The sequence below is a fragment of the Oncorhynchus gorbuscha genome, linkage group LG13 (assembly GCF_021184085.1).
Source record: "Oncorhynchus gorbuscha isolate QuinsamMale2020 ecotype Even-year linkage group LG13, OgorEven_v1.0, whole genome shotgun sequence".
NCBI classification, from domain to species: Eukaryota; Metazoa; Chordata; class Actinopteri; order Salmoniformes; family Salmonidae; genus Oncorhynchus; species Oncorhynchus gorbuscha.
In genome coordinates, this window is record NC_060185.1 from 40,299,510 (window position 1) to 40,311,224 (window position 11,715).

At 39.2% G+C, this 11,715-nt stretch overlaps 1 protein-coding gene across 2 annotated transcripts in view; it reads right to left on the bottom strand.

Annotated features, from left to right (window-relative positions):
- LOC123993962 (ubiquitin-associated and SH3 domain-containing protein B-like) overlaps nt 1–8,263 on the bottom strand; it is a 47,417-nt gene extending 39,154 nt beyond the window's left edge. For both annotated transcript variants that reach the window (XM_046296446.1, XM_046296445.1), the window contains exon 1: nt 7,995–8,263. In XM_046296446.1, coding sequence (XP_046152402.1) covers nt 7,995–8,122 — 128 coding nt within the window. In that variant the 5' untranslated portion in view covers nt 8,123–8,263. The remainder of the gene's footprint in view (nt 1–7,994) is intronic.
- Between the last annotated feature and the right edge of the window lie 3,452 nt (nt 8,264–11,715).

Below are 11,715 nucleotides of genomic sequence, written 5' to 3' on the forward strand. Positions count from 1 at the left end.
GGCTCGTAAGTAAGCATTTCACAGTAAAGTCTACACCTGTTGTATTCGGAGCATGTGAGAAATAAAATGTTACTTATTTGGTAAAAATGCTAATTCCCGTGAGATGGTAAGGTTTAGGAGGGTGCAACTTGGCATGATGGTAAAGGCCCATGGCCCACACTCCCTAATGCAATGTCATGCCAATTGGCCAGATGGTGGCACTATAACAAGCAATTGAAACTGCAAAATTTGAAAGGTTGGTACTAGGGTTGCACATTTTGGGGAATATTCAGAGGTGGAAACTTTCCGTGGGAATTAACGGGGATATATTAATACCATTTAAATGTAGATGTTTTTTGCATTGGATATATTTACCATATCATATGGAGACAGAAACATAAACATATTACCTTATCAAAAGTAGACATAATTGCCAATGATTAAATCCTTCCAATAGAAATTTTAAAAACAATTTAGTTATGAATTGAACTGTAATTAAATGAGTTTACTATTTACATGTGATTATTTCACTGAACAACAAAAGAAAGGGAATATTGAATGATCCCCAATGATCCGTCACATCTCCCAAAAATGTTTTCAACATACATCTGTAAAATTATAGTCCAGAAACTAAAGCTTTGGTTGTCCTCCTCTCAGGCTTACATGTCTTCTCCCTGGACCTCCTCAATGTCCACCTCTTGAACATCAGACTCTGAGGCCTCATCTTCAGTTACTTTCCAAACTTGTTGAGGATGTCTCGTTGTCAGGCTCAAAAAGCCTCAAAATTGGATGGCCACCATTTTTTTTCAACCCTTGAATTGATCAGCCTGTTGCGTGCTTTGGTGTGTGTGTTCCCAAACAAGGACCAGTTGCGCTCTGAGGCGGCTGATGTGGGTGGGATTTGGATGATGATGAAGAGGCAACCGGAGAAAGAGCTTCAGATCCACAAAGTTCATTCCACCAGGTAGCTGATGAGATGTTGACATGACTGCCCTATTGCATGTACTTTGCCAGACTGCCAAGAGCCTTGCCCTCATCCTGGCCAAGGTGGCGAGACACAGTAGTGATGACACTATAAGCCTTGTGGATCTCTGCACCAGACAGGATGTTCTTGCCAGCATACTTGGGGTCCAATATGTACGCTACAGCATGTAGGGCTTCAGGCAGAAGTCTTCATGCTTTTTTTTTTACCTATTTCACAACTGCAGTTTCCTCTGCTTGGAGCAACAGTGAAGTGGGCAGGGCAGTATGGATTTATTCTCTTACATCTACAAGCAGAGTCTGAACATCAGACAAGATGTAATTGTCTCCCTCAATCCGTGCAATGGCTACTGCTATAGGTTTCAGGAGTTTCAGGCTGCTTACCACTCTCTTCCAAAATACATCATCCAGGAGGATCCTCTTGATGGGGCTGTCCATATCGGCAGACTATGATATGGCCATTTCTTGGAGACTCCTTCCCCTCCAGGAGACTGTCAAACATGATGACAACACCACCCCAACGGGTGTTGCTGGGCAGCTTCAATGTAGTGCTCTTATTTTTCTCACTTTGCTTGGTGAGGTAGGTTGCTACTATAACTTGATGACCCTTCACATACCTAACCATTTCCTTGGCTCCTTTGTATACTGTATCCATTGTTTTCAGGCCATGATGTGCTTGAAGAGCAGATTCAATGCATGAGCAGCACAGCCAAAAGATGTGACGTGAGGGAAGGACTCACATTACCTGTGAGCATCAGAGGTGAACCAGTTGCATACACAGCTCAAGCAAGACATTCATCAGCATTTCTCTGACTACGTTCCTCCATTGAGTCAAAAAAACATCTGATTCCAGGAGGACCATGAGCTGTTACTATCAATAAGTCATCTGATTCATCATTTCCACCTTGAATAGAAGTAGAGGGACTTTTGTCAGAGGTTGCTTGTCGTGAGCGCTGGGGGAATTTTATGCACTTGGCCAGATGATTCTGCATCTTTGTTGCATTCTTCACATATGATTTGGCACAGTATTTACACATTTACACCGCTTTCTCTTCTACATTAGCTGCAGTGAAATGTCTCCACACATCAGATAGTGCCCGTGGCATTTTCCTGTAAAGATTAGAAAAAAAGTTTTTTTTTAATTAAAAAAATTCCATGTACAGATAAATAGTTAAGCAGTTAAGTTAAACAACTCCTTTGTAAGATACGTTTTTTAAATGACACTTGTATGGAAACAGGTGAATTGACAATCCTCGGTTAGCAGTCTCAAGCAAGCGAAAACCCACATGGTAGCAAAACATGGTAACAAGTTAGAAATTATTTAAACACACTTTGCTGTAGGCTATTATTTACTAATTAACAAAAAATAATGTATGTCATATAAAATATATTCACCCCACCCAGTATTGTAATCAAAACTTACCAGAAAGCATGTAGTCCTTAGCTCATACAGTGTAGTAGTGTGGGCTCAATAGCATCTCATTAGTATGCAAGATCTTGAGAATCAGCTGTACATGTGATGGAAGAATGCACTGTGCATGCAGAGGGTTGCAATTCCATTGAATTGGGTATAGTTTAACCAAAATATGCCACAAGACCTAGAATTGCCTTATGTGTATCCCACAAAAAAGGTTCACTGTTATAAGCAAAAAACATTTATGAATTTAAGCCAAATTCCCCATATTCCAGGGCTTTACGAGAAAGTTTCCGATCCTTTGCAACCCTAGTCGGTACATAGGTTCCTCTCCTCACAAGGAACAAATGAGCCTCAAGAATCCATAAGGTCCGCAATGATGGATTTTCTGCCATTTATAATTCTTTGTTAAAACACTACTCCTCTGGCAGCGAATGACCGATTTGCGTAAAACATGATATATAGTATGTATGGACCAAGGTCTCTCAACCCAATATTTTCCAGGCTAGCATCTCAAACAACATGGCCGCTACTGACCAATATATATTAATGTGGGCGTGGTCTGGCACATAAATGCATATAAATCACACACAGATATTTGTACTGTAACAAAACTTGATAAACTTGATGTTCCAATCACTGTCTATACTCAACGTATGCAAGCACGTTCAGGTCAACCACACAGTGGCGCTATAACGGGCACATGTTGATATCTCTTTATCTGTTTGACTTCGAGTGATACATTTTTCACACATGCTCAGGGATATGAGTTCAGCTAACCTGTACTGTATGGTTCAGATTGGCCACATGGTGGCGCCATTTGGCAGGAAAAACATTAATGCAAGGTCATTGGCTCATAGCAGACATATTGTTTGAGGTAGAGTCCTGGAAAAACGTGTGTTTAAAGATATCGGTACATAGATGCTACATACCAAATTTGGTGCGAATCGGTCTAAAAGTTGTGGAGAAGAAGACGTTTAAAGTCGTCAACATCATTACAATTGGTCCAAAAACCAACAGCAGCATATTGCATGATCTTTCAATGTTGAGTTCTGATATTTGGCAAGCGTGGTAAAGAGTACAGTTCATCCTAGGGAAATGTGTCAAATTTCTCCTGGTGGTGGCGCTATGGGGCCAAAGTGTGAGCCCTGGCATGGCTGTTTGCAGCTATATTTATCTTTATTTTGGGAGTGCACAGCACGCACCGCCAGGTATGACTGGGATCAAATCCCTGCTGAAGGGTTGTATGTTTGGCAAAATGACAATGTGTAGAAAGCAAGTCTGAAAAACAGCACCTCGTGACTGAGCTTCATCATCCCAGATATTATTCGGTACATTGTTGCCTTTTGCTCGTTCACTCCTCAGTGATATCTCTCACACACTGTAGCTACTGTGGTTCATCCCACCATAGAATATCTAGTAAATGTCAGTTGATGCTGACCCAGCTTTGTTCCCCTCCTGCATTGTCATTCTCCTAAGCATCTAAGTGAATATCCGACTGCTTGAATATTTCAGTCCATGCACAGCGTCCAGTGATTCCAACATACTCTCAGGCAACCCCTTCTCCCCCTCCCTGGGCCAAAACACTAGTCAGTGACAGAGGTGGCAGATATGATGAATCTCCAAGTGTATGTCCCTTTAAGTCAGCCAGGAAATGTAGTGGGGTCAATACTTGAGTGAGGGAGATAGAGAGAGAAAGAGGAAGAGGTTATTAATAACTTGCTCTGTCATGGCCGAGCAGTCACGGGCTGTCTAATGTAAAAGAGCTTGTGGCTTCTCTCACAGCTTCTAGGCATTCTCTCTCCCTTTTTCTTTCTCTCTCTGCTGACAAAGGGAGCCTCAAGGCATTCCTACTGCCATGTGTGTGTGCGCATGCGTAATGTCTGTGGCCATTCGGCATGCAAGTCATAACAGACTCCCTATGACATCAGACCTCAATGTCTAGGAGGTAATACAGATTTGAGACTGGGACTTAAAAGTGTGAGATGTAAAATAATGCTGTTGTGAATAACTTTGATAATAATCCCTGGGTTGCATATTTCATATTTTACTGAACAATGATGTGGGTTGTGATCCTGATCACATATAAATTATGCAATTGATATAAGTTTGAAAAGTGAACATTGTATTTACTCTCTATAATGGTGACATGAGGACAACTGTAAATGCTTCCTTACATGGTGGGTCTGTCTCAGTCTGTGAGTCTCTCCAAGTGAGGACCCAGCTGACATAACAGTTGTATACTGTGCTGCAGTAATTTGGTCACATCAAGAACAGTCAATCCATTCAGCTCAAAACATCAAATTGAGCGTGATCCATATGACACACAGTCTCTCTCTCTCAAGGTCACGTAATTTCAGTTTCTTCCAGACTTAAAAACGTTTTCTGTTGGCTATCATATCTGTGTAGGTGAAGTGTATATCTCATCTCATCAATACCATCAGCATTTATAAGAATTCCAGCTTACATACAGTCTCCACCAACTACCATTAATATCTATTGTGCACCAAACTCCAACCCAGACCAAGAGCAACATTCATGATTACAGTAGCCTATGACATGACCTATTGAGACAGCCCGGTTTCATATAGTAGACGTTACATAGTAAACAAACATCTGGGGCACTCAAATTAATATGATATGTTATGTTTTGTATTGTTACATAAGACAACCTGGACTCAGGGATAGACGCGATACAGTAAAACAAAACTGAGACACTGAAATTAGTATAATATGTTACGTTTTGTATAGTATGTATTAAATTGTGGATCCATTTAGTATGATATATTACAAATTCCAATTTGTACAATATATTACGAATTTGCAATACGTATAATAAGTTATGAATTCCAATTTGTTGTGGCTAAAGTTAGCTAGGGGGCTAATGTTAGCTAAGCAAGGGGATAGGCATTAAGATTAGGGTTAAGGTTCGGGTTAGGTGTTAAGTTAATGGGTTAAGGTTAGGGGAAGGGTTAGTTAACATGCTAAGTAGTTGCAAAGTAGCTAAAAAGTAGTTGCAAATTAGCTAAAAAGTAGTAAGTAGTTGCAAAGTTGTTTATTAGCTAAAATTGTCTGCGATGAGATTCGAACACGCAACATTCGGGTTACTTGTTTTAATGGTGTTGGTTGTTTGTCTTGATATTCTAGTGTTGATTTTAGTTTTTTTTAACAACAGTTAATGGTCACATGAAATTACTTATGGGCTGCTTGTAAAACCCATACAGCGCTGTGAAGCACAGAGCCAGAGATATGACGTCATGTATAGCATGTTACTGTACGGCCACTAACTTCCAATTTAGGTGTTTATTAGTGCCCAAATCTTCCAATTTCAACAAGTATACGTGTAAGACTGTAAAGGGCTACCATATCATACTAATTTGAGTGGCCCAAATCGCCCAGATTGTTACATCTATTCTATGAGGCCAGGCTGTTACTTAAGGTAAAAACAAAAAGGTAGGTGGATGGTCGTATAACTTGAACACAGCCTGAATCTCATCACGGACAACTTCAGCATTTTGCAAGTACTTACTACTTTTTGGCTAACCCTTCCCCTAACCCCAATCTTAACCCTTTAACTTAACTCCTAACCTTAACACTAACCCCTAGCCTAGCTAACAGTAACCACTTAGCCAACATTAGCATTACCCACCTAGCTAACGTTAGCCAAAACAAATTGGAGTTCATAACATATCATACAGTGCCTGCAAAAGGTATTCATACCCCTTGACTTATTCCACATTTTGTTGTGTTGCAGTCTGAAATCAAAATGGATTAAATATATTTTTCCTCACCCATCTACACACAATACCCCATAATGACAAAGTGAAAACATGTTATTAGAAATTTTTGCAAATCTATTGAAAATTAAATATAGAAATATCTCATTTACATAATTATTCCACACCCCTCAGTCAACACGTTAGAATCACCTTTTGGCAGGGATTATAGCTGTGTCTTTCTGGGTAAGTCTCTAAGAGCTTTACACACCGTCTGCTAAATGACTTAAATGTAAATGTAAATGATTGTACAATAATAGTACATTATTATTTTTCAAATTCTTCAAGCTCCGTCAAGTTGGTTGTTGATCATTGCCAGCCAGCCATTTTCAAGTCTTGCCATAGATTCTCAAGCTGATTTAAGTAAAAACTGTAACTAGGCCACTCATGAACATTCAATGTCATCTTGGTAAGCAACTCCAGTATATGGCAGTATACTCCAGTATTTGGCCTAGTATTTTAGGTTATTGTCCTGCTGAAACGTGAACTTTCCTCCCATTGTCTGTTGAAAATCAGAATGAACCAGGTTTTCCTTTAGAATTGTACCTGTGCTTAGCTCTATTCCGTTTATTTTTATCCTAAAAAACTCCCTAGTCATTGCCAATGACAAGCATACCCATAACATGATGCATCCACCACCATGCTTGGAAATATGAAGAGTGGTACTCAGTGATGTGTTGGATTTTCCCCAAACATAACACTTTGTATTTGGAAAAAAAAAGTTCATTTCTTTGCCTAATTTTTGATCAGTTTAACATTAGTGCGTTATTGCAAACAGGATGCATGTTTTGGAATATTTTTATTCTGTAAACGCTTCCTTCTTTTCACTCATGTAGGTTAGTACTGTGGAGTAAGTATAATGTTGTTGATCCATCCTCAGTTCACAGCCATTAAACTCTGTAACTGTTTTAAAGTCACCACCATGAAATCCCTGAGTGGTTTCCTTCCTCTCCGGATGACTGTATCTTTGTAGTAACTGGGTATATTGAAACACAATCAAACGTGTAATTATTATCTTCATCATGCTCAAAGGGATTTTCAATGTCTACATTTTTTTACTACCAATAGGTACCCTTCTTTTGTGGATGAACCTGTGTTTGAAGTTCACTGCTCGACTGAGAGACCTTACATATAAATTGCATGTGTGGGGTACAGAGATGAGATAGTCATTCAAAAATCCTCAAGACTATTATTGCACACAGAGTGAGTCCATGCAATTTATTATGTGACTTGTTAAGTGGTACATTTGTACTCCTAAACTTATTTAGGCTTGCCATAACAAAGGGATTGACTACTTATTGACTCGACATTTCAGCTTTTCATTTTTTATTCATTTGTAAAAAAATGTCTAAAAGCATATTTCTACTGACATTATGGTGCAATTTGTGTAGGCCAGTAATAGAACATCTAAATTTAATCCATTTAAAATTCAGTAACACATCATACGAATTGTAATTCGTAACACATCATACGAATTGTAATTCGTAACACATCATACGAAATGGATCCAAAAATGATATATACCCTACCAACGTAACATATCATACTAACTTGAGTATCCCGGGTTTTAGTTTTGTATAATACGTCTACCCCTACCCCTGAGTACAGGTTGCGTGAGAGTTTCTGGTCATGAGGAAAAGTAGGCAACCGCCAGCCAATTGCGCATGGTGAGAAAGAGAATGGGGATCAACGCTTTGCCTTCAAGGGTGAAATACGACAGTGCGTCAGAAAACATTATTTTTAACAATGCAAATTGTCATTTTAACACATGCTAAAACTATACCCAAATAGCTAGTGTTCATCTCTACGAGTGACTCGGATAAAGTACACAGTAGCCTACTTACGCCCTGGCTTTGGGGAAACCCATGGATAAGAGGACGTCCAAATTCGATCCATATTTCACAGTGCCCGATACTTTCGGCCGAAGGCTTCGCGGGATGATTTTGCTGAAGAGATCCTCTTTTGCAGCCATGATTCAGGATTCCATTGGTTTCAGACTAGATCCAGTCTACGATACTGTAGCGAGTGGTGGGGAAAGATATCTAATAGTCTACAACCGATCATTTTTGTGAGCAAGTGCGGTCGCTCCCTCCCCGCCCTCAGAAACTCAAATTATGTCTGCTGCTGCGATTTGAATTTAAAAATGAAAGATACGTGCAGAGCGCACGGGATTTATTATGCATTTTCGGCTCTTCTCTGTATGGGACCCATTGCGATATGCTAAATTATAGTAGCCGAATAATAATAGGTAACTAGCATAATAATAGACTATTCAGTATAGCTTGAGCCAAAAATAAAAGACAATTGTAGATAGTGAGCAATATGTAATACAGAGTAACGTTAGACCCAGTCTAATATGGAACAATAAATAAGTGAAATTAGGCTACTAATAAACTGCATTTGCCTAATAAATTAATAACCCATATTTATTCAATGTTCATAAAAAGACAATGTGTTACATTTATAAAAATGACTCACAAACCATTACCTGGCACATTCATTTCACAACTGTCTCATCATATACCATTCATACAGGATATCATGGGCTACAAATCTGCCCACATGAATAGAAAAATATAATGCTGTGTTATCTTAGCTACAGATTTTATATTTGATTGATTATAATGACGTCCATTATAGATAATTTAAAATCATACTTGGCTGTTGGTTGCAATGGTACCAGATGGGTTATATGGTACAATCACACAGAACGCTTTCCTCATCTCCACCTAGTGTGAAAGCAAAGACATGCACAACATTACTACTGTATTGGTAACACTGGATTTGGATAGTCCTCTATAATAGACCCTACAGATGGACCCGTTTATAGATGCTCAAGTACTATCAACAAACTTTAGCTCTAACCGTAGGAAGCTGTGGCGTTTCAAGTTAAGTCAAGTTATATAACAGAGTTGCAGTTGATAGTTTGAGCATCAATTAACCATTTATGCGGGACTATCAAAATAAAGTGACCAAAGTATGACAAACAATTCAGCTTTTCACTGCGTACACAGTATACAGTTTTGTTTCAGATGTGAAAGTATAAGTCTTATCAGTCTTCCTTGATCCAGATACAAGCCCACCACAGCACCACCACAGCTGGGCAGTTTCGCAGCTGAACCAGACTGCATTGACAAGCAATGTAAGCAAACACAACCAATGATTTTTTTTAAAGTACAAAGAAACATAGTAGGAAAATATTAGATCATCTTGAAAATTGTAACTCTATACTGTGCCTGTCTTGCCATTTGCACCATCTTGAGATTACCTGGTCCCAAACAGTCTTCTGTGTACACAGACCAGTAGGACAGAGATCGTTTCAGTATTAGTGGTTTCCTGTGTGAACAAAAATTTTCATTTTTTTAAGAATAAAGTATATTCTTAGTTTAAGCAGTTCATCATGGATTAGAAATGTTTGGTCTAAATTTTGGATTTAGCATACTTTACATGTAATCAATTGATTTAGCGTTTTAATGTAATAACTAATATGAGTGCAGGATACAAAGTATAGTATTGTTTGATGTTATCAGGAGAATGAAAATACATCTATATTGGTTAGTATAGATGTCGGCAAATCTATCACTGTAATAAGAACAGGTCAAGGAATTATCCATTTAGTTTGTCTGTTTGTGAATTCATTGTTTAAAATGATATGTAAGCTACATTTACTCTTCTTCACACATTTACAACTCATCTCTACCGTTTCCCAGGTCCATGTAGAACTCTACATCTTTAGGCTTGCTGCATACGGTGATATCAGACAATAGAAGTATTTCTACTTTGCTTTGCTGCAGTAACTGTATTATATTGTGGTCCTTCTGTAGCTCAGTTGGTAGAGCATGGCGCTTGTAACGCCAGGGTAGTGGGTTCGATTCCCGGGACCACCCATACGTAGAATGTATGCACACATGACTGTAAGTCGCTTTGGATAAAAGCGTCTGCTAAATGGCATTTATTATTATTATTATTATTTAAAAACTTGCCCTTACATCTTACTATGTAAACTCATACGGTTCGTTGATGACAATCAACTCTTTAGGACCATGAGTTTTTCCTGATCAGGTCATGTGGTCAGGAAAATCTTTCTGGCTCTATAACATTTGGCGACCATGTTTTATCTTTCCAAGGTCACAGATATAAAAGGCTAATTCATGGGAGCAAAGAGATTAACTTCCTCAAATCAATGACAGACTCAAAGGATGTCACGCTTGTCTTTATCGTCACAGCTCTAAGTTCTCACCCATCAACTGTGCCAGCCTGCTCCAGTCCATTCCCTGCAGTGCGGAGGACAAGAGAACCCAAACGTTACATTACCAGGTAATGCTCACTTAAAGATGCACTCTCAAACGTTTGTATAACTCAGCCAGTAGTTTTGAGTGGTGCTTACGAGCCAAAAGTGGTCCCTGGTTTTTGTGTACTCTGTCATCAAATTGTGCACTACATCATCCATTTCATATATGTTACATCCTGCAAATACATATATACTTTTTAAACATTACGAATTTGTTATGCTTAAGATTCAAGATTGGATCTTTAAGCAATATCACAGAGACAGGCAATAACTCTTTGGGGGAGGATGTAGACAGAGGTTAGAGGGGTAGACCAGTACCGGATGGCTGCTGGTTCAAATTCAATAACTACCATCCACTGATGTTGTGCCTTTGCTATCGGACCAGGGGCACTATTGCCACTGATCCTGTGAGCCTCCAAACATCTCACACAAATCTGTCTTGATCTGTGAGCTCAGCAAAAGACTTCATGGCCTTAACCACTTCTACTTTTCCTGAAAAAAAGTGGAGGACAGAGGGCCTAAATACGAATAGAGAACAAAGGTATCCCTTTTCATTATCATCTGATTCGTCTAGCCTACCGTTTAACATCGACGAAGTGATAATTCCATCAGTACAGGAAGAAAAACTGAAATTCCCAATGGAATTGAACTCGACCTTGGTGAACATTGCTGCCTGCCAACTGAGCTTACCGTGTGTGAGTGTGTGTGTTTTACAGTTGAGCCAGCGCTGTCAGACAAGCTAACCAGAACGGTGGCAGGTTGCTCATATCCATAGGAGTGTAAATCCCCTGTGTACAGTCAACACACAAACATGAACAATTAAAATGTTCATTGTAAACTCAGTTACATAATGTATACATAAATGTTCAGCTCTAGATATATGTAAGAGGATGCACAAAGATATCCACAAGTGCCTTTAAAAACACGCATGTACAATCTCCCATAAGCCTAGATAAATGAATTACCTCTCAAAAATCATTAATCAATCATTAGACCACGCAGGAGGCGGGGGGGGGGGGGGGCGAGTGTCTGCGGGGTGTTCTCTCCACCCTTGTATTTGACTTTTTAATTAAGGTAACCTGGTTGTCTAGGTATAAATTGAAAGTAAAAAACAAAAACCTGCAGACACTCAGCCCTCCATGGAATGAATTTGACTCCCCTGCAGGGGTTCACAGTTGTCAAGCGTAGACTGGTAACGTTTATTATTTATTTGGCGCGGGGAAACTAGAGGCCATGAATAACTTGATCAAAAAGAATGGCATCGATTGGCCTAT